The sequence below is a fragment of the Urocitellus parryii genome, chromosome 3, assembly GCF_045843805.1.
Source record: "Urocitellus parryii isolate mUroPar1 chromosome 3, mUroPar1.hap1, whole genome shotgun sequence".
Lineage (NCBI taxonomy): Eukaryota > Metazoa > Chordata > Mammalia > Rodentia > Sciuridae > Urocitellus > Urocitellus parryii.
In genome coordinates this window covers 114,265,546-114,293,410 of record NC_135533.1, presented here as the reverse complement: position 1 = coordinate 114,293,410, position 27,865 = coordinate 114,265,546, and the positions used below count along the sequence as shown (strand labels likewise).

The window sequence follows — 27,865 nt, the reverse complement described above, 5'->3', positions numbered from 1 at the left end:
CTCTTGAGTTCGGGGGCTAGATGGGAAACCAGCTGCAGGGCAGGCCCAGACCAAGAAGGCTCAGTGCTTCAGGGCCACCCAGGGACCACCAAGCCCTGGCCCTGTCCTCCCCCATCCCACATTCCAAGTAAAAGCACCCGACTGCCCTTCCAGGTATGCAAAAGAAAGCCTGGGCGCCACTCTCAACTGCTGCTCCCTCTTTCTTCCGTGTGTATGATCGATCAGTCACTAAGTCCCGCTGAATCTAGTTAAACACCTTTCTCCTCTGTATTAATGTCTGCTGAACCGAATTATGAGAAAGTATTAAGTCATGAGGCTGAGTGGGGACTGAGCTTCAGGAAGAAACCCTTCCTGAGCTAGACGAGCCACCAGCTAGACTGGGCAAACCTCTTCTTGTGATGAAATTCTCTACTGCAACTATTCCTCAGCCAGGTCATTCTCAAAGTGGACTGCACGGTCTTTTCCATGGTCTACTAGGATGTTGGACTCACTCAAACACTGCAAGAGGCTTGCGAGGTTAAAACGCTAACTCTAGAGAGAAGAGGCCTGCATGTTCCATGTGGCTACTCAAAGGAAAATGACCTTATAATTTTTTTTTTTTTTTAAAGCAAGACGATCTGGCTGGGGATTTTCAATGCACCCAGATGTATCTGGAAGCCTGGCGAAAGGTCTTGATACTCACCAAGGGGCTGACTTTGTCTCTGGGGAGGTAGAGGTGGCCATTTACTTCTCAGTCAGCCTCATCCTGTTTATTTGGATTTCTTTTTCCAGTATCACTTCTTGCTCCCCAGCTGTGTCTCCATTGCAGAGAAGCCGGTGTGGTAGGGTTAGGTGTTTTCTATCTTGATTGCCACTTCTTAGTTTTTATTCAGATGAAAGTGCTTCTTCCTTTCCGCGTACCTCTTCAGTTTCATGAATATCTCTACACCTTTTGGAATTCAGAATATAATAAAGTAAGAGAAGTCAAATCCACCAGTCTGGTTCCATGAGCATCAGCAGGAATGTCTACATAACAGCACCTTCAAGCTCCACTCTAGGAAAACTCCACTGGGCAGATATGTGCTGGATGGAGGCAGTGTTCCGACAAGATTTCTAATGTGGCTAGTTCAAAATCATCCTGATAGTTCTTTCAAATGCTCTGAAGCATCCAGTCCAAAGGTCAGTGCCTTGGCTCTGAAATAAACATAAGGAATAGATTATTTGAGAAACCCACAAGCAAGCATGTGACCCAGGCAGGATTAAATAAGTGGTATATTTCAAAAGAGCTTTCTACAACGGTGAAAATTATGCTCAAAATTAAAAGGGAGGGTGTTAGCAGAGACTTCAAAGTAAGTGCCTTAATTTCTCCAATAGTTATGGTAAACACACAACAAGCCTCACAGAAGACAAAATTAATTGATTAGTATAAAAAAGCACAAGGTGTTGAGAACAGCTGTCCCAATAATGTGGCTGCTGTAGTAATAATGGAAACTAAATTAAGGAACTGTCATTTTGACAGCCCAAAGTAATCTGAACATACACACTCTCAGAGCTGAGCAATTTTGCAAAATGCAAAAAGAGAACTTTCCCTTAAGTAGGTTTCAAACTCCCACAAGAGAAAGACAACTCAGTGGGACTTCAGAGTCAGAAGAGATCCTGGCCTCATTTACTCTAATCCTCCTCCCTGACTCTCCACCCAAAGCTCCCTCCACAGCCTCTGGCTTAGCCCTCCAGAGACAGAAGGTTCATAATATTCAAGTCATCCTTCCATCAAACCCAAAATCTGCTCCCAGTAAATTCCACTCACTGGTCTGGACACTCTCCAAGAAAACCCAAAACACGGTTTAATCCTTTCATGTGACAACCCCTTGGTCACTTCAGAACTGTATTCTTATTATTGCTTTCTCTAAGCTTAATGTCCTCAGTAACATGGTCTCAAATACTTGCCACCATTCTGTCATCTGCAAGAACCAATAATGGTTTGCAAGTCTCTCTGGTAGAGAGGACTGTGGTGCATCTCAGGTGGTCTGTGCAATCTGATCTTTTCTCAGCGAGACTTTTGGGGGCGCCCCCCCCCCCCCCCCCCCGCCACTGGCCACTCTCCCTAGGTTCTACAGCGCCTGCGTGGGCACCTGTGGGGGCAGCACCTCATTTCCCAGAACCAAGAGCAGCCTGAAACTCCACCCCTCCCGTTCCCACAGGACTGGGCCCACACTACCGAGGACCACTGTCTTATCTCCGAAAGGTCCAAAAGAAACCTGTGATGGTTCTGGGGCAGGGACAGGTGTCAGGGTGTGACCAGAAAAGACTGGCAGCCTAGGAAGTGGCAGGAACGTCACATCTCACGCTGCCAGAAGTGGACGGCGGTACTGTAGGAAGTGACCTCGGTGGGCTACAGGGGGACTGGCAAGGGGGCGCTAATGGCTGCGAAGGGCCAGGCGGCCGGAGGGCACGAGCCCCGGGGGCTCAGGAAGCGACCGGCAACCGCGCGAGACTCCCGGACGTGCCCGGCCCCCGCGCTGGGGTCTGGGAAACGGCGGGCAAAGGCGCGGGGGTCGAGCGGGTCCCGCCCGCGGAGTCCCCACGCCCGTCCACCCACCGGGACGGCCAGCCTGCCAGGGGCTCCCGGTTCAGGACTCGGAACCGGAACGTGGCGGCGGCCGGGTGCCCGCGAGTCCCGCCCGGTACCTACGCGCGCCGCGGAGAGGCCCAGGTCACGCGCCGCCCCGCCTCCCGCCTCCAGCCTCCCGCCCCCTCACGCCGGCCGCGAGCCGGCGCGCGCTGGTGACGTCAGGCCGGCGCGCCGCTCGGCGGTGACGTCAGGGCCAATGGCGGCGGCCGTGGCGCTGGAACCCTGGGTGCAGGTGGCCCCGCGGAGGAGGCGCTCGGCGGCGGCGAAGCGGCCGCGGCGGAGGGAGGCGGAGGCTGGCGGCCGGGAGGCAGAGCCCGAGGCGGACAGCGGAGTCGTGCTGCGTCGGCTCCGGGAGGCCCAGTGAGTGCGGGCCAATCCTGGCGGGCAGAGGCGCCTTGCTGGGCCTCGGTCGCCCCAGCTGTACGGTGGGGATGGGGACGTGCTGCGCATCTGTCCTGGGGTCACTGTGAGGCTTTAATGCAGGGGACTCGCCCGCTGCGGACCCAGGCTATTGTAAGCGCGTCTCGTTCCCTGCTGCAGTGACAGCTGCGCCCCTTGGCGTTCCCCTTTATGGGACGGGCTTGCAAACTCGGCCCGCGTAGGTCGACCCCGGGGTTCCCATGCAGTGGACGGAACCGTCTCCTGCCCGCCCAGAGCGCCGGCCGGGCAAGGCGCTTCCCGCCCGGCCCGAGGTTGGTTGTTGGTATTAGGAACACGTGACTGTCACCACCACCATTAGTTTTGGGGTGGATGCTGTGTGCCTAGCACTGGCTTAAACCGTCTACACACGCTGTTAGAATGCTGGTAGCTCAAAGAGACATGGGCGAGGCATGGAACCAGTTTGCAAATTCGGATCGTTGTGACTCCAAAACCTGTGCTTTCATCTTGTCATTATTCAGGACTCTTATTCTACCCAAATCCCCCCATACCCTGCCCTGTAGTTACAAAGCACGCAGTGCCCAACACAGGAGGTATTTAGTAAATGCTACCTACTACTGTTTAGTATTTTTATTTACTTGCAGTCCTGTTAGAGCTCAATAACTAACAGCTTTAGCAGTGATTCAGATCAGTGAGTGAAGAAATATCACAAGAGATAAAAATTAGATTAATTTCTACCAGAGGGTCCTGTGAATCAAAAGCGTTAACCAACTGGTTGAGACTGGGAAATAAAAACAATTCTTTCTAAGATCTCGGAAGGTGCAATGAAAGTGAGTGTGTCTTAGGGCTTGGGGTAACTGTGTGTGAGAGTGACAGTGGTCTCACTAGATTGCCCAGGCTGGCCTAGAATATAGATCCTCCTGCCTCAGCCTCCTGAGTAACTGTGCTTTTCCCTATCTGTTTTAGTCGACTTTTTCACTGATGTGACTAAACGACCTGACCAGAACAACTGTAGTAGAGGATAAGTTAGAGGGCTCACAGTTTCAGAGGTCTTAGTCCATAGAAGACCAACTCCATTCCTTGGGACTGGAGATGAGGCAGAGAGAACATGGTGGAAGAGTGTGGCAGAGGGAAGCATCTCACATCATGATCAGAAAGCAGAGAGATTCCACTGGCCAGATACAATCATATGCCCCTAAGGCATACCCTACCCTTTAATTACCACTCGGTTAATCCTTATGGGGATCAACTCACTGATTGGGTTAAGACTCTTATAAGCCAATAATTTCTCCTCTGAACCTTCTTGCATTGTCTCACATGTGACCTTTTGGAGGACACATCCGCATCCACAACAATATCTCTATTCACTGTTATTTCCTCAATTTCTTCAGAATCTCCCAGGAGCTCCCCGCTTCTCCCAGCACCCCTCTATGTCAAGTCACCACTGCTCTGAACAGGAAGGGGCCCAGGGCTCTACATGCTGACTATGCACATATTTGCCAGTTGACAGCATTGCCATACAGAGTGGAGCTCTGCTTTACCTGTTGTGAGGAACCTGGGCAACCACTGGGCAGATGTTTTTCAATACTGTCCATTCCTTCCAGAACCCCCAAATAGTCTCTGGCTTATGGCTTGTGGAAGGCAGATGACCTGAGCAAAGACACCAGACACTTGATTTGTCTCTTCTTTTACTTTCCCCTTAGAATCTTTTTTTAAAATATTTATTTATTTATTTATTTGGTTAGCCACAATACCTTTATTTTGTTTATTTATTTTTATGTGGTGCTGAGGATCAAACCCAGGGCCTCGCGCATGCTAGGTGAACACTGTACTGCTGAGCCACAACCCCAGCCCCCTAGAATCTTTTTTTAAAATCTTTTTTTATTGTGACAAAATGGACATAACATAGTTGATCATCTTAACCATTTTTAAGTACACGCTTCAGCACTTCCATGGTGTTAAATACATCCGTAATGTCATGCAGCGGTCACCCTCACCTACCTCCACAGGTCTTTCATCTTGTAAACCTAAACCCCATACACATAACACGGCAGTTTCCACCCCTCCTCCCAACCCTGGCAAACATGTTTGTCTCTATGATTTTGAATGACATGTACCCCTTTAGAATGTTTTATATGACAAAGACTGAGGAGTACCTACTATGTGGCACTGTACTAAGAATGTCAGACCACTGAATTCCTCCTGTCGCCCTCCATGTAGGTACAGTTTTTATCCCCCTTCCAGACATGAGGAAACTAAAGCTCAAAAACGCTCAATCAAAGAATTTAACAACGATTTATTGAGCTGTAACAGTGCCAGGTATGGTTGTGGACTAAGGATGCCAAACGGATCCAGATCTGCCCCTGGGCACCTGAGGCCTCCTCCCGGAAGCCCTCTCTGTCCCCAGCAGAATGTATGAGGGCCCTGAACATGTCAAAATTGATTTCCCTTCCTGTCATTCAGTCAGTAAGGGTGGGCTCTGCACCAGAGGTCCCTTCACCTCCCATGCAGCCAACTTGTCAGGAGGTCACTGCTCGGGCAGCCCTGACACGGGTGGGAGGTGAGCGTGCTGTACTTTTCTCCACAGAGAGGACCTGCTCGTCTCTGACTTCTGGAGCGCAGCCTTGGGTGAGTACCACTGGCCAAGGGGACGGTGGAAGGAGGGAGAGGAAGATGTGGATATGGGCAGAGAAGGGAATGTAACCCTCCTTGGAGAGCACCTTGCTTCACAGAGCAGTGTTTGTGACTCCCCCTTAGAGCTGTGTCTCTTGGCACTTAACTAAATGTGACGCTCAGTTTCTTTCTCCGTGAAATGAGGATAGTAACATCTGTATCCTGTAACATAGGCATGAGAACTAAATGAGACGATTTGGTGCTTGGAGCCGTGCTTGCCCACTACACAGAAGGCAGTAAATGCCGACTGTCCTTATCATTATTGCTGTGGCTTATATTTATCCTGTTCTTCTTCCTGGACAGCATGGGGCAGGCTGTTTCCTGCCATTGCGGTCCCTTCCTACATGTAATGTGGTAACATGATATTCATGCCCTGAGTGAGCTTACCATGGGTGTCATTTTTATTGAGGGCTTTTTTCCCTTTATATTTTAGTTATTTTATATAACTTCACAAGTAGCATCTTTATGCATAAAGCTTGTGCCAAATTTAGTGTGATCTATTAGAATATAGTCCCAGAAGCGGAATTAAGTGAAAGGCAAGTGACCAACTCGGTGTCCGTTATCATGCTGTTTCCAAACAATTTTTCCCAAGTCTCTTATCAGCAAGAACCTAAAGAGCCAGTTTTCCTGCGCAGCTCTCCTAGCCTGGGGTCTTATGTAAAGACAGCTTTGCTAATTTGACAAGTGAAAATTGCTATCTTGTTACTGGAATGCATGGCTTTTTGTTTTGTTTTGGATGTAGCTTTGTTCAACAAAATTCAGTACCAATATAATAAAAAAAGGGACGAGAACCTGCCTCTGTGGGACAGGAGTTCATCAGAACAGCTTTCATTAGGTTCTTGACACCTTCAGCCTTTTTTTTTTTTTTTTTAACTTTTACATATGAAATATTTCTACACCTAGACATTTATAGTGATTTTGAAAGTTATGCCCTTCTAATCTAAAAAGTATTTCAGAGCATAGCCTGCAATTACCAGACATCTCCTGTCAAATTAGAGTTGAGTTCACATTCGAGTTTTAGAGGAAACCGCCCATGAGGGAAAGCCATGTTTTGTTGAAAGTCTCTCTTGGGTCTGGGGCTGTGGGGGTCTGAGGCTGTGGGGGTCCAGGGCAGAGATCATCTGTCTGCCCTGGGTGTGGCTGTATGTGCCGGGCAGCTTTTCTGAGTTGAAGCCGTCTTGCCCTGGGTCTGGTGGCTTGGCTCACAGGGTCAGAGCGTGGCCCCTGATGCACCTTGGCTGCGGGCTCTTTCAGAAACCATCAGCCAGTGTCTTACAAAACAGCTGGGGCAACTGGAGGCTCCTGGAGGGACCCTTTCAGATGCCCTTGGAAACCTGCATCTCACCTCACCCGATGAGTGGGATGTGGCCCCTCACCCCAACCCAGGAGAGGCCCTGGTCAGGGGAGCCTGCCACATCAAGTGTGTGTGCTATGGCATTGGCAGCTTTGCCACCTGCGTCACAGCGAGAACCCAGCTTGCGTTTCTGCTTCTGTTCCTGGAAAAGTGCCAGGTGAGCATCGGACCCGCCTGTACCCCCACCCCCCCGGCCTCAAACACTGTGCTGTGGGTGTTTGGGCTGAGGCCACTCTTCTTCCCTCGCAGATCCCCAGAAGTCACTGCTGGGTCTATGACCCTCTGTTCAGCCAGCTTGAAATCGCTGTTCTTCACTCCCTCGGGGTGACTGTTCTCCCTGAGAACGAGGTGAGCGGTGGGGAGGCGGGTGGGCCACATGAGGATCCTGACCAGAGCAGAGTGCCTCTCTGCGGTGGTGGTGGCCCCTCTCCACCACCCACTTCCCTCCTCGTGTCTGTACAGTGTGACTAATCAGTCACCCACATTTTGCTTTATGTCATGGTCCTGTCAAAAAAACTTACACAAAGAGCACGAACCACAGCAAGTCAGGTTTGCAAAATTTTTGTGACAAGTTTTTGTCCAAAAATTATTCTAAGTTGGTATTTGCTGCACTACCTAAAACTCAAGAAGGCACAGTCCGGGTGCCTCAAATGAGTCTGTCTAGTCAGGCTGCACCCTGTCCCAGGAAAGGTAGTAAAAGGAGACAGAAGACCTGGCTGGGACCTGTGAACAGGTCCTCCGCTGCCCCAGCACCTCCAAGAGCTTTGACATTCCCAGGGCCTCTGAAGGAGAAGCCCTTCCACAGGACAGGACTGAAGCCAGGATGCGCAGAGACCTCTGAATCTAGATTTGCATCCTCTTGGGGATTAGAGGATCATTTGATTCCTCTGTGTCCTGAAACTGCCATCTCATGGCTCATTACATAACCTCCAACAAAGGCCCTGCTGACAAGTCCGTCCCCAGTGCTGACAGGGTCCTGGAACACTGGCGCTCAATCCAGATGGTCTTCTGAGTGCCTGCTCTGAGCTGGGCAGGGAGCTTGCCAGAGACTAGGATCACCGAGAGCCAGTCCACTTTAGGGAGCCTGTGGCTACCAGGGCATGTGGCCTGTGAACCCCAGTGGTGAATGCAGCAGTGTAGCGGGGTGCTGGTAAGGACAGGGAGCTTCTCTGGGTCTGAACTGGGGTTTGAAGATCTGCCAGGAATTTGCTAAAGGGACACAACCAGGACTGCAGGCAGCTTATGCAGAGCTGGCTGATCAGGAGTCCACTGAGGTTTCTTATTAACATAAAGGGGGCTGGGGCTGGGGCTTAGTGGTGGAGAGCTTGCCCAGCACACATGAGGCCCTGGGTTCCATCCAACACAAAGGAAGCTGCAGGTGGAGAAACCAGAGGTGGCAGCAGCCACACAGCCAGGGAATTTGCTGTAGAACAGTGGTCTATGCTCCCGGGGGACATCTGAAGGGGATCTGCAGAAAGTGAGACCGGAGGCAAGGATCACTAACTGCAGTACATGGAGACACCACAGCTGTCCCTCCTGTCCTTTTTGATAGTGACCCAAGAAGCCCCCTACCTCCTCCAGAGCTTTCTATGCTCATGGGGCCATACCTGTTAGGCATGATGACCTCCCAACACCCCATCCCACATAACAGTGTAGACTAAACTGGAACAATTTCCAGTTTTTTCCACCTGGGGTTTAGTTGTCCCTTTTTTTTGGTGGCCGGGGTAGCGGTGTCACTCAGGGGCACTTGTCCACTGAGCCCCGTCCAGCCCTATTTTGTGTTTTATTTAGAGACAGGGTTTCACTGAGTTGCTTAGTGCTTCGCTGTTGCTGAGGCTGGCTTTGAACTCGAGATCCTCCTGCCTCAGCCTCCTGAGCTGCTGGGATGACAAGTGATGCTCAGTTGTCTCTTAGCTCATGTTGACATCTGTCCTGAGGTCTCTGTCACCTGCTGAAAGAAGTGTGCCCTGCGAGAGGTCACACCTGTCATTTCATGTTCCCAGGAAGGAAAGCGGAGTGTTTGTGGCCAGCCCACCGTCTTCTACATGCCCCACTGCGGGACAGCCTTGTACAACAACCTTTTATGGAGCAACTGGTCAGTAGAGGCCCTTTCCAAGATGGTCATCATCGGGAACAGTTTCAAGGGCCTGGAGGAGAGGTAACCCCAAGAACACTGTCGTGTCAGCCCAGAGGTGACACCCACAGCAGACTGCCACAGGCAGAGTGCATCCCCTGCCATCCTGCCCTAGGAAATGCTGCTCTGTAGGGAAACTGCTAAAGGGGGACAGTCAGGTTTTGAAGTGCTGGGGATGGGCACCAGGGTGTCACACACACCAGGCAAGTGCTCTGCCACCGAGCCTTGTCCCCAGTCCAAATCAGATTTTAGACCCTTAGTCAAGCTGTGCAGAGTCTCTTTACAAATAATCCCTCCCCTAGTGACAGAGGTGTCTTTGAAACACTCTCCATCTCTCTACCTATAGCTCCGCTCCCTTCCACCTCTGATGCTCAGGTGTGCTGTCATCTCCTGGGGACCCAGGCAAAAGCCCTGGAATCTTCACATTCTCCTTTTAACTTCCCCTCGTGTTTTTTTTTTTTTTTTTTTTTAACTTTTACTATATTTAGGTCATCTCACTTTCCTACACGTGTTAACTTAAATAAAACCATCTTCACACCTCATAATTGTATTATTTTAATTTCTAGGTTGTTGACAAGGATTCTGCAGAAAAATTACCCTTATGTTGCAAAGGTACCTGAATAAAGGGGCCTGGTGGGAAGAGGGTGGAACCACTCCGCTGCTCACCGTGGAGAGTCCAGCTTTGCTCCAGGTAGACACTCTGCCAGTGGAGACACTGACGGCACTGTACCGTCAGCAACCCTCTTCATGGGGGTGTGTTCCAGAGAGCTGTGACATTTCAGCACCCCCTTGGTGTTTTCTGATCGCCCATCAGGGTCACTGCCCAGCACACCACTGTCCTAGGGGCATCAATGCCCTGTGCTAGAGCAGTCAGTAGTCTCCTATTCCTTATTTTTTCAAGGGACAATGGGGTGGTGAGTAAAATGAAAATTAGCAAGAAGCACACGCACTGGCGTGACTGATGTCATGTTTGAATTTTTCTGCTCAGATTCTGGAAGGGCTGGAGGAACTCGAGCTGCCTCAGATTCCCCAGTACACGGACACCTTTAATGACACCTCTGTTCACTGGTTCCCTGCACAAAAGCTGGAACAGCTCTCCAGGGATGTGTGGGCATTTCGGGAAGAACCAGAGTATCAGGACTGCGAGGACCTTGAAATCATCAGGAAGACGACTACAGACCCCACTGCTGACCTGCACTCACTCCAGTGCACCTCACCAACTGATGTGTTTTGAGGATGATGTACAGCCTGAGAACTCAGTGTGAAGACCGACACTGGTCAGCCAGGTGCAGTGGCACATGCCTGTCATCCCAGCAGCTCAGGAGGCTCTAAGTAACTCTGTGAGACCCTGTCCCTAAGTAAAATATTAAAAAGGGAACTGGGGATGTGGCTCAGTGGTTAAGCACCCCTGAGTTTAACCCCAGCACCCAGAACAGGACTGATGCACTTGTAAAGCGGTGTCCTTCCGGGTGGCCTGGCCTGACCTTAAAGATGGTCAGAAACACTGTTCGTGTACATCGCCTCTGTGAGGCGCATCTCTGGTCTATTTGGCCATGTCGATGAGGCTCTGTAGGGAGGTGGGCACCCAGGTCTTCTCGCCCTGGACAAACACCACCCCCCGGTCAATGTAGATCACGATGCGGCCAAAGGTGTACAGCTGCTTCCCCTCATGCCGCTTGCCAATGACGGGCATGAACACGATGTTGTGTTCCTCGGCCTTGGTCTCTATGAGGTCCTTAAAGTTCATGGGCACAGAGCTGGCAGCCACACCAATGCCCCTCTGGGCCATGTTCTCGGCCTCGCGGCGCTCCTGCATGGCCTCGTACTGGAAGTCCTTCCTCCGCTCCGTGTGGGTGAGGTAGGCGATGTTCTCCCGCGCTCCAGGCTGCATGTAGGCCCCTGAGACAGGGAAGGGAGGAAGGGCATGAGGGAAACTGACCGTGACTTGGTCTAGTCTGGGCTGTTCTCGTGACTCACCCGAGGGCAGCTCTGCCTCAGAGACTCAAGTGACTGGGGGGACTTTGGACAAGTGGACAGTATCACAAAAACTAGTCTGTAGATCAGACTAATATCAGATAACCAGGATAAACCACCAACATAAATGGGGGGTCCTCCTGACCCCCGGCAACCCTGACTTCAGTCATGGCTCATCTCTAACATGTCCCTGGAGTCTCCACTGCACACTGGCCGCTCTTAGTACCCTGGGAACCCATTCATTCCCAGCGTGGCCATCTCAGGCCCTCGGCTCCGCTCTGGGACACCCGCCATGTTTTAACTTATCCACTCAGGTCCCCGACTCTAGGAGAGCAGAACCTGGAGGGTGACGGAGGGCCACAGACACTGAGGGCTCCAGGCAGGGGACAGTTCTGGGACCATGAAACCTGGGGGTGGCTGGGGGAGAATGTCTCGAGGGACCTGGACAGGAGAGCAGCACAGAAGCTCATCTGCCTCATTAAAGAGTGTGTAATGATGTCACCAGTGAGTTCAGCTGTTTTCAGGAAACCGGGTAAACAGAACTGAAAGGGGATAGAAATGACAGTCCCAGCCACCACCCTGCACCACCATGTCCCTGAGCAAGCCGAGCCACTGGGCCCTGAAACACATTAGATGAAGCATGCTGCAGCCCCAGCGGAGCCGGCCAAGCACATCAATGGCCTTGGCTCAGACGACCGCACAGGACTGGGACGCTCCCAAGTGTCAAAATGTGAACCTAAAACTGAATCCTGATCTAGGCAGAGTGACTTAGCTAGAACTGAGCAGCTCTGGGAACAGGGACCAAGTGACCGTGACCCGGCACAGGCTGTAACCCACATAATCCCCCTGTAACCAATGAGGAACGTGGAGCCCAGAGAGGTTAAGCAACTGCTCAGCGAGACACCGTCCACCCTGATCCCACAACCCCTGCCACAAGCCACGAGCACAAGCAACACCCAAGGCCGGCTGGCTGGCACGGGGAGCCTCCAAAGCACCAGGCCACACTGGGCTGGAGCAGCAGCGTCTGAATCCAGCTGCAGCCAGCCTCCATCAGGGAATAGGCCCCACCAGCCCAGTGAACCTGGGAAGCAGACATAGTGGACAGAGAACTGGGTCCAGCAGCTAGCTGTCCACGCAGGAGTGCAGAGAGACCATGCGGGCAGCCTGTGGATCCCAGAACCCGGGTGCTGTCATTCATGTGTTTAGAGACCAGGGATGTGGGGCCAGGACACCCACCGTGGGGATCCTCACTCACCAACATTAGAGGACACCGCCCTGTTCATGATGTCTAGTGCTTCATTAAACTTGTCCTTGACAGACGGATGGGCCAGCACCTGGTCTGAGAACATGGACTTCCAGCCCAGGTACCACTTGGTGATCTCCTCGTAATTGGGGCCGTTACTGAGCCAGGAGCACAGCACCTGCCAGAAGGAAAGGGAACCTGCACCCCACGGCAACAGCAGGGCCACCTTCCCAGAGCAGCCCTTGTGTTGACGCTGGTCCTCCAAGCGAGTGACACCACTTGATGGGTTTCTAGGAGCTGAGAAGTGGCACTTCAGAGCCAGTCTGTGGCTAAGTGCCCTTACAGGAAACCTGCTGAGCTCAGCCTCTGTGTCAGGGATGTCACAGTCCCTCCCCCAGGGGACTGGGAGGAGTGACACAGAGCAGATAGAGTGCTCAGGGAACGGGCGCCACTGTCATGATAGACGATGCCTCCCCTTGGTGATGTGTGTTCAAGTGGAATCACAACTATAGTCAAGCCATGCCAGAAAATCAAGGAATGTCCCCACCCTGCCACCTCCTCCCACAACAAGGCAAACCAAGTGCACCTGGAGCCACTTGGGGAAGAAGTGCTTCTCGAGGAGCCCCACCAGGCTGGAGACGGAGATCATCCCCTCCCAGTCGATGACCCAGTAGAAGGCGTCCATGTGCTGCTGGTGGGGGTTGATGACCAGCTCACCCAAACACATCCCTACAGGAGAAACCGTCCCCAAGGTCAGCCTTCCTACCAGCAGAGCCACGGACGACATGAGTCTTTAAGCTGCTTTTAAAGGATATTTTAAGCGCTCACCATAGCGATTCTTAAAAATCACTTTTTTCCTCTTACCCCCAAATAACCCCCTAGTAATTTAGAGTGTGACCCCACGGCCATCCCAGAACGCCAGGGGCTGTGCTGCTGCCAGGGCCAGAAACGGACCAGCCAGGAAAGCCAGGACTCAGTGACCTGCACATCCCCACTGCAGGCTTTCAGTCGCTGCCACGGTAAACAGCAGCAGGGACCCCAAGGCGTTTATCCACCGCTGGCTGCAGGGCCAGAGACCCGAGGCCACGACTGAATGCACGCTCTCCATCTCCTCACCCAGCTTGGGCACGATGTTCTTGACCATGAACGCCTCCCAGGAGCCGGGAGTGAAGACGTCCTTCCAGGGCTGGAGGATAAGCTTGGCCGAGGAATCGCTGGGGTGCCACTTCTGCAGGGCGCTGGACAGCTTGCTGCGGATGGGGGAGTAGAGGGGCTCCAGCCGCGCCTGCATGAGGGGCAGCCACGGGTGGATCCAGGAGTGGATGGGGACGGTGTCCGTCAGGGGATTCCAGTTGTCCACCTGCAGAGGGTCGGGGAAAGGAGCAGCTGATGCAGCCTGAGGCCGTCTGGAGCCCACCCTGTGCGGCTGTGGGGGAGGACTGTCCTTGAGGAGGAAGGCCCTGCTCTCCTGGCCCAGGCCACGGCCCTCTCCATTTACCTTCCTGGTGCTGGGGACTAAACCAGGGCCTCGGCCACAGCCCCGTCCCCAGCCTGGTTCAGATAGGGCCACACTAAGTTGCTGAGGCTGACCACGCACCTGTGACGCTCCTGCCTCAGGCTCCTGGGATCATGGCCTGTGCCACTGTGCAGGCTGTCCCTGGCACTCATGTAGATGACCCAGCCTCCCCTCTATGGTGACCAAAGTGCCTGTAAGCATTTCACATTGTGTGTCCCCGGAACTGAGACACCAACCCCAACACACAACGTGTTAAACCTCAGAGACTCATGAGGCTAATTTCATTGAAGACCTCAAGAAAAAGAATTCCCTCTAGAGTCTGGGGGAAAGTCCCGAGGAGAGGGCTGGACTCTGCCATAGGACAAAGGGCTGTGCTGATGGACTCTGAATTCCAGGCATTCTAACAGCGGGAGGCAGGAGAAATGCTCCACAGTCCCCAGGGTCGCTGACCACAGCTGTCCCCAGGCCTACCTCCTTCTGCAGCTTGGGGAAGATGAGCTGGTCCAGGATGTTGTCCAGGATCCACACGGGGATGATGTGTACCCAGCTGTCCAGGAAGTCCACCATCGGGTCACAGTTTCTTGGCTGCCACTGGTTGACGATATTTCGAACAAAAGGCATCCAGACTTCCCAGATGAGCCTGCAGCAGGCAGAGGCCCCTGGTTACCCCACGGGTGGGTTTCCAAGCACCCCAGCCACCGCCACCTCCCTAACCCTGACCACAGCACAAGGAAAAGCAACAGCACAGAAGCAGCCAGTACCAGAACCGGAGGCTCCGCCTGGCTAACCTGACCTCCCCTGCCGGCCTACTTGGCCTGGGTCCCCTGGTAGTGCCCACCGGCCTGGCAAGTCTGCTGCAGGTGACACAGGCTCACAGGCCCCAGCAGAAGGCTCCTTTCCAGTTTACAGGTGCTGTCCCGCCTAGAGCTCTACCCACAGCTGACACCTCTGACCCTCTGGGCCATAGCCTGATGTCCCCTCCTGAGTGACCTCTGTTCTGATTCCCACTCTAAGTAAGTGCTCGCCCTCGTTACTCGCTACCATGTACCCAGTGGGCTGCATGGTGGACCAGAGCTGGCTGCAGTCCCCCAGGTAAGGCCAGCATGTGGGTGGCCCTGAACAGACACGTGACAGCCAGGCTGAGCAAGCAGGGAGTGGTTTAAATTCCCAGAGCAGAACCAGTGCGCAGCAGGTTAACATGGACAGCACCTCCACTGTCCCCTGCCTCCAGCGACCCCTGGGCCAGGAGCGTGCGCTCACTCGCCCGCCGCGGTACCTGTGAAAGGCATCTGCAGAGAGATCCTGACCGCCGTGAGACAAGATCTGGTCGTTCTCCAGGAGGCTCTTCCACTTGGAGATGATCTCCGTGCCGTACGTGCAGTCCTGAGGAGAAGGGCGTCAGCAGGCCCTCCCGCTCCGCCCTCCTCAGCAGGGCGCGCCCCAGCCGGGAGGGGCCACAGCTCCCTAGCTCACCTTGAGGGGATCCCACTCCTTGAAGTAGTCCTTCATGAGCGGGTAGACGATGGCCACGGCCAGGTCTACGCGGTCCGACATGCGATACTCCTCGTAGTACTTGTCCTGCAGGGTCTGGAAGACACGGGCACACTCGTCCAGGGTGAGGGGGTTGGGGCAGCTGGGCTGCATGCGCCGCTCGCACTCCTCCACCATCTCCAGCACCCGGCTCAGGTTGGAGATGACGCGCTCCTCGTGCTCCAAGACCTCGGTCATCTTCTCCAGCTCGTGGGACAGGTTCACCACCATATCCCGCTCATACTGCAGCTGCCGGTCGTTCTGGATGATCTCCTGCTCCGTGAGGTCGATGAGCAGCTGCAGGTTGTGCTCCAGCTCGGGCAGGGCGAAGCCCGGGGCCTTGGCCTCCTTGCCGGGCAGGGGTGGCAGCTGGGACTGCGGCGGGAGCCCGTCGTCAGGCACATTGTGCTTGTGGCTGATCTGGCTGTAGCTGTAGTAGACCTTCTGCTCCCGGCCCGTCATGTCGATGACCTGGAGCGAGAGCAGAAAGGACATGGGTTAGCGCCCACCGTTGCTGCCCGTCAGACAGGATGTGGGCAGGAGTGTCAACCACAGCTTAGCAGAGCTGTGAGAGGGCAGCGTGTCTCAAGGTAGCTCCATGGGGGACTAGATCAGAGGAGGCTCGGGGACAGAACGGGTGCAGAGAGCCCGAGGCTGGATCCCTCTGAATGATCCAGACGGAGGACCTTAGGAAACAGGACATTTGAGTTGGGACTAAGTGTTAGCAAAGGAACCTATTTTCATGGAAAAGTAGAAGCTCTACTCATCAAAGCAGCTAACAAAACTTGATAATCAAAATATGGCCTTTTGGTAAAAGCTACACACAGATGCCCAGAAGCACAGGGAAAGACCTAAAAGGAGGTGTATAAGGCGTTCAACTTTGGTGACCTTGGGAGGGTGGGTACTATTGTTCATGTTTTTATTCTCTGAATTTCCTAATTTCTTAAAATGCCATTACTCTTGTAATAAAATTTTTAAAAATATAAAAACAATAAACATAGTTATTGGACTAACACAACTTAGGAATGAACTACTTCTAACATTTTAGGAAAATTGAGGGAATCTGAGTGTGGCCTGTGCCTCTGAATAATCATTTGTTGCTTTAAGTAAGAGTGACTAGCCTGGAAAGAGCACCCAGGGCTTTAGCCCAGATCCGACTCAACCTCGCCGGGTGGAACCTAGCACCCGTTCCTTATTGTCCCCAGATAACATGCCATGCAGCATGCTGGGCGAGTTGAGAACACCATCGGGGCTTCTTTGAGCTGATGACACCTGTCCTTGCCTGGCCACGGGCAGCCATCTCCACTGCTCTCAGCTCTTGGGAAGGCGATGGGAATGAGCACTGCAGGAGCACATGACAGTGGCATCCTTGCTGGAATGACTCCCAGGCCGCCCACTCAGAGGTGGCAGAGGAGTGGCAGTCTCCATGGGCTGGAGCAGCAGTGGGGAGCAGGAACTACAGCCATGCTGGGAAGAGCCTGGGCATGAGGAGTCAGGGGCCGAGGAAGCCAGGGCGTGGGGCCGGTTCCCTGAGGAAGCCTGGGCCTAGTGAGCAGTGGGAGAGCAGAAGTGGGGAGACCTGAGTGGAGCCTGCAGGAAGGTGCAGAGCTGACCCCGAGGACTCATGCTTTGGAGACCTGATTGGATACACCTGGACAGCAGCGGTGGGTGACCCAGGAGCGACGTCACTCAACAGCCAAGCACAGCCTGCTCTCGGGCCTCCTCTCAGCCTGCGAGTTCCACCTCTTTCCTTGTCACTTGAGCAAAACCCACCCCTTTCCCCCTGGCCTTGTCGTACTGTCCATGAAATTCATTCTCCAAATATTTGAGACAAGAACGCAGAAAGAAAACAAGGATGAGCTGCTGGGGTCTGCTGACACGGGACGGCACGGCTGGCTGCGACCTTGGGGTTGGTGCCACTCAGCAGGCCCTGCGTGGTCAGCTGCAGACACAGGACGGACTCTCCAGCTACAGAGGCCCACAGCGCATGCAGACTCCATCCGCCAGCAAAGCAGAAATTCGGGCTTGAGCTCAGACTCCAGTGTCCCCAGCATAGTGCCCTGACACTCCACACGCTCCCGGCCAGAGTCGCTGCCAGCTTCCCGGCACGTAAGGCCTGGGCGACTTCTGTGTTCTTTATCTTGGTGGCTGTCCTAGGAACCTCTCCTCAGCCTCAAGTAAAGCTTTAGGTGCAAACTAATCTGCCAAAACCCAAACCAAACCTGAAAAAAAGCTGAAGGTCTAGCAAAGTGGAAGGATCCAGAACAGTCCTGCCACCTCTGGAACCCTGTCACATTAAGAACAAGGACATGCGCAGATTTTAACGACAGGAATATCCCACCAGGGCAGGAGGAGAGGGTTCAAGAAAAGCAGCAGCCTGACGGAAGGCAAGAGAACCTTGGGAAACGGCCAGCCGTCACCGTCACCCTGGGCACGGCTTCTCTTTCCCCCATCCTGGACCAGGTCCCCAGCCCCATACCTTGACCTGAGAAAGTTCCTTCTGGGGAGCCGTGAGCTTCTTGCTGATCCTGCCCTTGGCCTTCAGCTCCTCCACCGTCTTGTAGGAGTACTTGGGCTTCTTCTTGCTCCCACTGGGGTCTTTCCTCCACTGGCTCAGCTCCTTCTGAAACTCCTGCACCAGAGACACACAGTCAGTCTCCACGGGGAGTGCCACTGTTCACAGGAGGTGAGGCCACTGAAGCCACCAAGACAATCACCAGCTGCCCAGATAAGTGTGTGCCAGGCTCTGCATGAAGGACTGTGCCATGGGACACTAAGCCACCTGCTGACACTCCCTGATGCCCACCCTCCCACAGGTTCCCGGGGCAGGTGCACCCCACAGAAACGAGAACAAAAAAAAAGGAAAGGCAGCGTCTACCGAGCACAGACTCTAGGCCGGCACTAGGCTAGTTTTCAGCTGCCCTCCTGTAAAACTCAGGAACACCATGTGTAAGATTAAGCACAGGAGAACGCGGCTCCGACTGGAAATAACGTGAACCCGGGTGCTGCAGCCTGCGGGGCCAGCTACTCAGGGGACTGAGGGAGGAAGGTCAAGAGTTCAAGAGCAGCTGGGCAATTCAGTGAGATCCTTCCTGGGGATGGCGCTGAGTGCACCCAGCACAGGCAAGGCTCTGAGTTCACTCCCAAAACTGCAAAATGACTTCTCTGAAGGAGAAAGAGTTCAGGCTAAGGAGACTCGGTCCAGCACTCAGAAGGTCCAGCTTTTGTGACTGTCCCTCTTTTTCTCACAATGGCTTAAATCTGTAAATTTTTTTTTTCCCTCAAAAAGACTTCTGGAGACGGGCACAATGGTGCACACCTATCATCCCAGAGACTCAGGAGGCTGAGGGAGGAAGATCATGAGTTCAAGGCCAGCCTCAGCAAACGGCGAGGCCCTAAGCAACTCAGCAAGACCCTGTCTCTAAATAAGATACAATGGGGCTGGGGTGGGGTTCAATGGTCGGTACCAAAAGAAACAACTTCTGAAGTTTGGGCTACTCTGGGAAAGTCCCTCGGTCTCCTACAGCAACACTTGCCTGGAGCTGAGCAGGGGAGAGCCCTTCAGACGGCCACGCCCCCGTGGGTGTGCTCACTGCCCGCCACTCCTGGCTGGGCCAAACTGCTTGCCTACTTAACAAGACACCTGTGGGCTTCTGCATCTGGGCCGACTCAGAGTCATCAAGTGCACTTCATCAATCGCCTCCTCCCCCTTAACAGGAGATGGTGAGGACAAGAACAGCGATGTCAGGCTGCTTTGTAGCATCCTACTTTTGCTCATGAGCGCCAAGGGACAAAGAGCTGCCCCTTGCAGCTGGAGTAAAGCCACGCCAGGACCCCAACAGCCACGGAGGCCAGGAGACTGTGGCAGCCCCCTCCCTCCCTATTGGGTCTGCTGTCCTCCCCCATGGTCTTCCCCCACGGTCTCCCACGTTCCCATCCCAGAGTTTCTTATGCACGTTCTCTGGTCTCTCCACTCTCCCTGCTGCTAGCACCTTCTCTTCCTCTGGGGCTCCAATGAATACTGCAGTCCCCCAAGATTTCCCGGGCAGCCACGTTTATCAATCACAGCTCGACACCCAGCCTCACTTTCCGCCCAGGCACCTCCTAGTACACCCTCTCTCCTTCCCCCCATACTGGGGATGAAGCCCAGCGGCCTTTACCACAGGACTCCATCCCCAGTTCTCTTCCTTTTTTATTTTGTGACATGGTCTTGTTAAGTTGTTGAGAATTGTGCTCAATTTCTGAAGCTGGCCTTGAACTTGCGATCCTCCTACCTCAGCCTCCTGAGTCACTGGGATCACAGGTCTGCACCAGTGAACCTGGCACATCTGCCATCTCTCCCCACTGTCATTGCCTGCGTATATCTGTTACTGCCCAACTGGCGCTACGTCCACTCAAGGGACACCCAGTCTCCAGCAGAGTACCCAGCCTATGGCCAGTGCAAAATGAACACCTGAAGACTGAGAGGACGCATGAGAGGACGGACAGGCAGCTACCACAGTGGCACTAGACACTCCACCCTCATCTCCCACCTTCGCTTACCTCTTCGGCTTCCTCTTCCGAGTCCACCACAGGGAAGTCCTGCAGGGACTGCGTGGTCCGCTCCGAGCCATAGGCCCCCACGGCTCCTTTCCCTTTCCTCTGTTTGGCTTCGATGGGGTTGATGATTCCTGCCAACCCAGCAAGAGATGAAAAGAGAGGCTTCAGATCAGATCAACCCATGGACTGAACAAGCCACTTGAGTAACACACAGTCCTGGCCCTTACACAAAATTACACTGCCCTAAAGGAGCTCTGGGGCCTGTCCTTGGAACACTGTCATGTCCTACATGGTTTCAAAGTTCTGAGCATTTATGCTGCTAACTGTTTGCTGACCTTGGGTTATTTATGTCCCAAACACAGATTTCCACTGCTACTCATGCTCACTGTGTTAGTGGACAAGAAAAGAACAAGTCCCCTGCAGCTGAGAACACAGGCGTGCGAAATCTGACACTCCACCCCTTGAAGGCTCAGGCACAGAGGTGCGAGCTACCAGATGCAGCGCCTCCACCTGAGGGGTGCTGCCTTCCACACGGGGTTCCGGGAGCTCGCCCGCCCTATCTGCATATTCACACGATGTTCAAGCCCTGCACGTACACGTGACAGACGTTCACAGTCAGGACTATGAGACGTTAGTGGTGATCCCCCTGAAGTGCTGCTAAAGCTCAAGGTCACCCCTTCTCCGTCCCTCCCAGTCACCATCACCTTCTTTCCACTTCCTGTACTTCCCACACAGCTAATGTTTCCAACACAACCTGACTGACAACAACCATTTAAGACTGGAACTCCAACCACAGAGGACACTTCAGATTGCATCAGGTAGGTGACCATTCATAGGAAGCAGCTCAAAAAGGAAAAGTTCCTGCAGGAAGGGGCCTATTGCCTGATTTGTGTGCCTCTGACTCAAGAGGAGATGTGGGAGAGGGACAGTGACTCTCCGGGGCTGGTGGGGGAGGACCAGAGGAGACCGTGTAGCAGAGCGAGGACAGACTCGCCCAAAGCCACAGCCACAGGTCCCAGCTGCTGTGAAGGCCACTTAGAGTCATACTGACACTCGTGGACCTTTTTCTGGGAGGGAGGCACTGGGGACTGAACCCAGGGGCGCTGTGCTAAGAGCCACATCCCAGCCCTTGCTGAGGGCCTCGCTAGCTGGCTGTGGCTGGTCTCAAACCCGAGGCCTCTTGCCTCAGCCTCCCAGGTAGCAAGCGTGATGCCCCTAGACCCAGTTTTTGTTGTTGTTTTTATTATTTGTTTGTTTGTTTTTACCAAAACCCTTGTGAGAGGATCACAAACTTTCCGGGGGCCTTCAGGGCACAGGATGGTTCCCATAAAGAGCACAGTGTATTAAGAGTGGGACACTGCATCTAGACGAAGGCCACACGCAGGCCGAGGGACCGTATGATCCAGCTACACTCCTGCCAGGCACAATACAGAACTTTAGGTGAAACAGGCTGTTGTCTAAATGTTGGCCACTGATCCATGTTTTAGAAACACAAGTCAGGACACAAGGAAGCCATGTCACGTCACGTCAGCCTGGTTCAGACCTTAGCACTTTCTCTCACTCTGTGTTTTTTGTTTAACTGGGTTTTGAGACAGCAAGGGAGCCAAAGAGCACAACCGTCCTACATCAGCAAACGAGGCCATAGAGTCAGAGTCCCCTTAAAAGGGAAAAGGCAGAGAGGAGCGAGCCCTGCCTCGAGCCCCCCCAGCCTGGCCTCCCCACAGGACTCCAGGGCGCTCTGCCGTACCCTGTGCATTCTTCCCAAGACCTCGCCCAGGGACGTAGCCCATCTTCTGAAGAAGCTTCTGCCCAATTCCCTTCGTGTGTCTTTCCCAGCTGCCAAAGTCCATGAAAGATTTGGTTCCTCCTGCAAAACCTTTCTGGCTGGGCTTAAAATTGCCACCCTGCAAAACAGAATAACCAAAGTTTAGTTGTGAGAAAAACCTACAAAAGCCTGGCCCATGAGAAAATGGCCTGGGGTTGATGGGAAAAAGAGCATCAGGAACCAAACGGATCAGTGACGCCCGTCAAGAAGGAAGAGACCCACCGCGTGAGAGGGCCTGCTGAGCTTCCCTGCCAGGAAGCCTCTGGAGGACATTGCTCAGGTGACAATCCTGCGATAAAGACTCTACCGTTTTTAACTTCTTTGGTCCAAAATCTTTAGGAAAGTCTTCCTGCTTAATCGGTTTCTCTTCATCCTCAGAATCTTCCAGCACTGCCTCCTCAGCCGCCCCTTTCTTGAGCCCTGCGCTGATGAAGTTGACGGGCGCAGAGTAGTCGCGGGCCCTGCAGGCACAGACGCAAGCCCTGGTCAGTAAAGAACTCTTCTGCAGCCGGCCCTGCCTGGAACTGGGCTCACAAGGAAGACCTCAGAGCGGACTCGTGGGATCCATTTTAAAAGAGTAACACAATTATTTGGGCTGAGGCTGAGACTCAGTGGCAGAGCACTTGCCTAGCATGTGTGAGGCACTGGGTTCCATCCTCAGCACCATTGACAACCGAAAAATTATTTAAAAGGAAAAAAAACAGTAACACATTTATTTGTATGTCAGTATATCAAAAGGACCCAGGCCAGGCTTTATGTGATCACATTTAACTTTCACCTGGGATGTTCAGTTCAAATTTATGGCTGAAGATACATCAATATCAATATTGAGGGGCTGGGGCTGTAGCTCAGCAGTAAAACGCTTGCCTTGCATATGTGAGGCACTGGATTTGATCCTCAGCACCACATAAAAATAAATAAAGATACTGTGTGTTCATCTACAACTAAATAAATATTTTTAAAAATATATCAATATGGAGTTGATTATAAATTCAAGATAAAACTTGATGATCCGATTTTCCTTTTACATTTTTTTAAATCTAATCTACCTTAAAAGTATTTGTTGTAAACATTATTTCAAGTCCAACAATAAAATAGGAGTAGAAATTCAAATAGATAAAAAGCATACTCAAGGGCTGGGGATCTAGCTCAGTTGGAAGAGTGCTTGCCTTGCATGCATAAGGCCCTGGGCTCTATCCCCAGCACCACAAAACAAAAACAAAAAAAAAAGACACAAAACAAAACACATACACAAGTAAAATTCATTAAAAGATTATATGAATGCGAAGTATGTTAATAAATATATTAATTGAACTTAGAAGCTCATATCCACTAAATTCATTTAAATATGAGAACTAAACTAAAATACCCAGGAAATTAACCATGTGAAATATACTATTTAAACCGTGACTGCTTCAAGACCAACACTTACGGTAAGTCACTAACCCAGCTCCTTTTGTGTGAAACAACCCTATGGTTAGAGGAACACAGAAAAGATGTCCTGGAATATTGCCAAGTAGAGTGATGCTTTATAAAAGGACCGGGCTAGGCATTAAACATCCCACAGGAGCCACAGAACTCAGGGAACTTTTTCCTAAAAGATGCCCAAACTCCAGAACCTCGGAGCTCCAGGTTTTGTTTCCAGGTTGGTTTCTGCCTCGCTGTATGACTCTGAATCTTAATTTCTTCACCAACAACAAGGAGGATAGTAATGGCCCCTTTGTCCTAAGGGAAAGGAGCCCAGGCTGTGAAGTCCGCAGGACGAGTGGCCAGTATCTGTGGGCTACTCCTATCAGCCCTTGACCATGCAAGTCTTGACCTCTGACCTACATATCATATGATTTCACACCTGCTACGGGTGAGAGGAGGCTGAATGGACCCCTAGGTTCTTTCACCCCTATTCTTTCTGGGAAAAAGACACCCCCTCAGGGGCCCAGCCTCAGGAGTCCACAGCCTGGAGGCACACATGGGTGAGTGAGTTGAGGCCAGCATAAGCAAGACTCCCACCCCAGGGAGAGGACCTCTGGCCTACATTCTCACCTCCTGGCCACCACCCTAGCCTACCCCACCACACTTCTGCTGGGACCACAGCCTTGGCCTCCTCAAAGAGCTCCCTGCCATCACTGGGGCTCCCTGACTCCTTCGCACACCTGTGACAGGGCTCTCCCCTTCCCCTACAATCCCGTCTCAAGTCCCCCGCCCTCCTCTCCAGCCTACAGATCTTCAGTGCCCTTGTGGCCACCTCGGGCCTCCAAACAAGGTCCTGTGTACACTCACCCTGTCCCACCACCTTAGCCCCCTTCCATTTTCCTATCAGTTAAGGGTCACTTCTCCAGGAAACTCTTCCCTGACCTCCCAAGCATTCTTGCTTCCTTCCTGTCCTAAATCACAGTTACAGAGGTGTAGATTAAAATCTGCTGTTACCCACTAGAGTCTGAGCTCCAGGGAGACAGTGTAGAGCACAAGGCCAAGTATGCAGTAATTGTTCAGTGACCACGTGCTGATGGCTACATAAGTGAAGAACAGCCTGGGAGGACCTGTTCTTCCCGATGACGCAGCCAGGGGACTCTATAAGGCCAGGAGAAGCACTACCGGGGAGCGGCCCCCCACTCCCATCCTCCCCACTTCCTAAGGCAAGGGGAAGGGCCCATGCAGCCAGTACCGTTTTCCTCCAAAACTGGGCCTCTCCTCATCCGAGTCACGCTCGGCCCACACCCCATAGGTGGCCTCCTCCTTGGTCTGCCAGTGGCGCTGCCGGTGGGGGTTGAACTCATTCTGGAGGTCCCAGTCGGTGATCTCAAAGTTCTCTCGCTCATCGTCATCATCGTCCATGTGGCCTTCCCCGTCCCGGTACAAGTGGGACAGAGACATGGCCAGTTGCTAGGGAAGGGACAAACAGGACACAGCGTGTGATGAGTCCTGGAGGCAGCAGCTTGAGGATTTCCTGGGAGTTTCTACTCCCGGCTGCCCTGAACACTTCCTCCAAATTCAAAGGTCACCAAAATATTCACAAAACAGATACTATTTCAGAAAAAAACAATCAGTACTAAGTGATGAGATCTGTAGCTGTGATGAGATCTGGCTCTTTCTAAAATTGAGATTGATAACTGCACCAACATTAAAGAATGCTTGCAAAGATGATTCAATGAGGCACTTAAAAGTCATGAACACCTGGCATGGTGTCGCATGCCTTTAATCACAGCAAGATGGGAGGCTGAGGCAGGAGGATCAGGAGTTTAAGGCCAGCCTCAGCAACTTAGCAAGACCCTAAACAACTTTGCAAGATCCTGTCTCAAAATAAAACATAAAAGGGCTGGGATGTGGCTCAGTGGTTAAGTGCCCCTGGGTTCAATCACTGGTACTAAAAAAAGAAAAGAATGTTCTTTTTTGGTACTAGGGATTGAACTCAGGGGTACTCAATCACTGACCCATATCCAGCCCTACTTTGTATTTTAGAGTTTCCAAGCACTTTGCCATTGCTGAGGCCATGGCTTTGAACTCGTAATTCTCCTGTCTCAGTCTACAGAGCCACTAGGACTACAGGTGTGCGCAGACCCGCTAGGCAAAAAAAAAAAAAAAAAAAAAAGTCCTTTTAAAAATTAAAAACAACTGAGCTCACAGCAAATGGTCAAGAAACAACAGTTCCATGCCGCAGTTCATCACCAATGGTTTTGTTGGACTAGGGACCAAATCTAGCAAGGTGACTGCAATCGGGCAGATTAAAATCATTGCCTGAATTCAAACCCAACTCTACCAGATACTCAGCACGTGAACCTCAGTGTGCATAAGGTGCCAAGCATGATGCCCTACAGAGTAATACTCATTATGTGACAGCCATTGTGTTCCTGTCTACCGGCTGTTGCAAGTGGCCTTCAGGGTCAGGAGATCCCTACTTCCTCGGGCAGTGGCCGACTCCGGTCAGCTGTGAGAAAGCTGTCCCTGCTTCCTCCCACTGGGGCACTGGTTGAACGCAGCAGCTCCACCTCACCCAGGAGTGCATAGGCGGGACATGTTCTCAAAGGAGGGGTAGGCCCCAGGTCCACTGGATTAAATTACACTGCTGCCTCCTGGGTCACAGGGCACGGTGGAAACCCCAGGTCAGTCACGGGCTGCAGGGCCCCCGGAAGATGCCAAGTACATACTGGGCGCTCCAGGCTGGTTACTTGATGGCGGCATCGAGACATTTCTGCAAGGAGGATACTTACACCACGCAAAGGGAAGCATCTGTCCGGGTGCCAGTGCTGGCAAGGCCCAGGCCAGGACTCGGACCTGCCTCTACCCTGCTGTCTAGGAGTCCCCAACTCGGCCCAGGCCGGGACTCCCCGATGACCCCGAGCCGCGCCGCCCCTCTTCCGACCGGGCAGGGCGGTCTGCGAAATGGACCCCACGGCGGAAGGGCCACGGTACGCCCACCCCTCGCCCTCGCCCGCACTCCCAGCGGGGCAGCGTCCCCGTCATCCCCGTCCTGCTCACCTCTAAGAGCCGCCCAGCGAACCGAACGCAGCTCCGCACTCTCCGTGAAAAGCCCTTCCCGGCGGCGGCCTGAACCCGGATGTACCCGGGCCGGCGCGCCGGAAGTGACGTCCCAACAGCGGAAGTGTCGCGCTGGTTGCCTTGGCAGCTCTACAACCCTAGAGCGGGCGGTTCCTGTGGCAAAGGACTAAGGTAATAGAAGAGGGAGGCAAAGGCGCAGGGCCCGAGTGTCTGGGGGCGGAGTTCCCCGCCGCGACCGCCTTCCCGCCGCGACGGCCCAGCTGGGTTGACTGGCGAGGATGTCGTTGAGCCGGCTTGGCCTAAGGAGGCGCCTGTGCCAGGCCGCGCCCCTGAATCTGTACAGTGGGGATGAAGGACTGGCTCCCAAGAGGGGAGCGACGGAGAGTGGCCGGGGACGCGGCGTTCAAAAGAGAATGACGAACGTCAAGGCTGCGAATCCGGATTCCCTGGCCCTCGCTGTAGGCGCCGGCGTGGGCTCAGTAGTCGCCTGGTGCCAGAGTTTGGGGACAGTAATGGGCTGAGCGGGCCAAGTCTAGAGCTCCCAGTATTCTCTCCAGGAATATTTTCCTGTCTTCTTTCCAACCGGCTGGCGAATAAATCCCTCCACTCCCTGGTCTAATTTAAACGCTGCATGCCCACAGGCAGGACCCGCCCTGCGGGAAGCGCCCACCCGGGGACTCCGCGCCAGACACGGAGCGCCAGCTCCGGGCTTCCCTCTCGGTCCAGCCGTGTCCCAGCTGGGCCAGGAGCCAGGCATCACACCACGGGAAGCCCCCCCACCCCACCACCCCACCTTGCAAAATGGTTGAGGACTCAGTAAGATGAACTGTGTAGGCAGGGGAGACTGTAGCTGGCACACAGTAGGTGCTTAGGAAGCGTTGGTTGTTCCTGTCATCTCCGTGTGGCGATCGCTGTAAGTGAATAAAGTACTGGACTTGGTGTGGCTTCCATAGTTGCTATGAATTCAATGAAAACCTACATAAAGCCAGTTAAGCAAGGCTCTCCTAGGAACCGGGACTGTTACTGGATGGTCTCTCTCTCCAGAGATACGTGGAGTCACTGTGCCTGACACATGGTATATACTCTAGAAAGAAACTAGAGCCTGGGGTTGGAGCCCAGGAGCAGGTGAAGGGAAGAGCCGAACACTGCAAAGTCCTCAAGCAGATTGAGGGAAACAAGGAGAAAAGATAGGGTTTTAAGTCTGGGCCTGAAACTAGACACAGGTTTATATGTTAAGGCCAAAAATAAAAGGAAGCTTGGCTCCTCCTGTGTTTCTGGCTTTACCAGACTTCAGAGCTGCAGGTAAGTGGATGGTGAGGGCAGCTGACGCCCATGGATTCACTTGTCAGATGCACCTCACTGTGTGGTTTTGGGAGAGGGGAATCTTATGGACTGTCATGAGACAGGAGTGCAGACTCTGGTCACTGTCAGGAGCTAGACAGAGTGAAGTCATGGCCAGTTGTTAAAATGCCCCAAGAAGATCACAGCCTTGTTCCCGTCTTAGTCCTGCCAAAGATGCAAAATCTAATCTGGAGGATTTATCAGACAAACCCAAATAAAGGGACATTTTACAGAAGAGCTAGCCTGTAACCTT

The 27,865-nt window shown here is 53.0% G+C and overlaps 3 protein-coding genes across 7 annotated transcripts in view; 1 reads left to right on the top strand and 2 right to left on the bottom strand.

The window, feature by feature from the left end:
• Hps4 (HPS4 biogenesis of lysosomal organelles complex 3 subunit 2) overlaps window positions 1-2,742 on the bottom strand; it is a 28,313-nt gene extending 25,571 nt beyond the window's left edge. For 2 of the 5 annotated variants that reach the window (XR_013343339.1, XM_077796030.1), the window contains exons 1-2: window positions 2,672-2,742; window positions 683-1,173 (exon numbers count right to left, since the gene is read on the bottom strand). Coding sequence is in view for 4 of the 5 variants with exons in the window: in XM_077796030.1 (XP_077652156.1) it covers window positions 683-723 (41 nt within the window). In the remaining variant the exon portion in view is untranslated. The other 3 variants (XM_077796029.1, XM_026408532.2, XM_077796028.1) reach the window with 3 other exon arrangements.
• Window positions 2,743-2,784: 42 nt separating this feature from the next.
• On the top strand, window positions 2,785-10,588 carry Srrd (SRR1 domain containing). The gene is made up of 7 exons (XM_026408522.2): window positions 2,785-2,971; window positions 5,577-5,617; window positions 6,917-7,173; window positions 7,266-7,364; window positions 9,020-9,174; window positions 9,717-9,762; window positions 10,139-10,588. Exons 1-7 carry the CDS (start codon window positions 2,808-2,810, stop codon window positions 10,382-10,384), a joined length of 1,008 nt encoding a protein of 335 aa, XP_026264307.2. The 5' UTR covers window positions 2,785-2,807; the 3' UTR covers window positions 10,385-10,588.
• An 86-nt stretch (window positions 10,589-10,674) lies between these two features.
• Tfip11 (tuftelin interacting protein 11) lies at window positions 10,675-26,334 on the bottom strand. Its single transcript, XM_026408521.2, has 13 exons — window positions 26,251-26,334; window positions 24,440-24,657; window positions 22,085-22,238; window positions 21,700-21,856; window positions 19,956-20,083; window positions 17,893-18,045; window positions 15,357-15,884; window positions 15,160-15,266; window positions 14,355-14,523; window positions 13,484-13,727; window positions 12,954-13,096; window positions 12,380-12,545; window positions 10,675-11,049 (listed from the first exon to the last, which is right to left on the bottom strand). Exons 2-13 carry the CDS (start codon window positions 24,646-24,648, stop codon window positions 10,694-10,696), a joined length of 2,514 nt encoding a protein of 837 aa, XP_026264306.1. The 5' UTR covers window positions 24,649-24,657; window positions 26,251-26,334; the 3' UTR covers window positions 10,675-10,693.
• Between the last annotated feature and the right edge of the window lie 1,531 nt (window positions 26,335-27,865).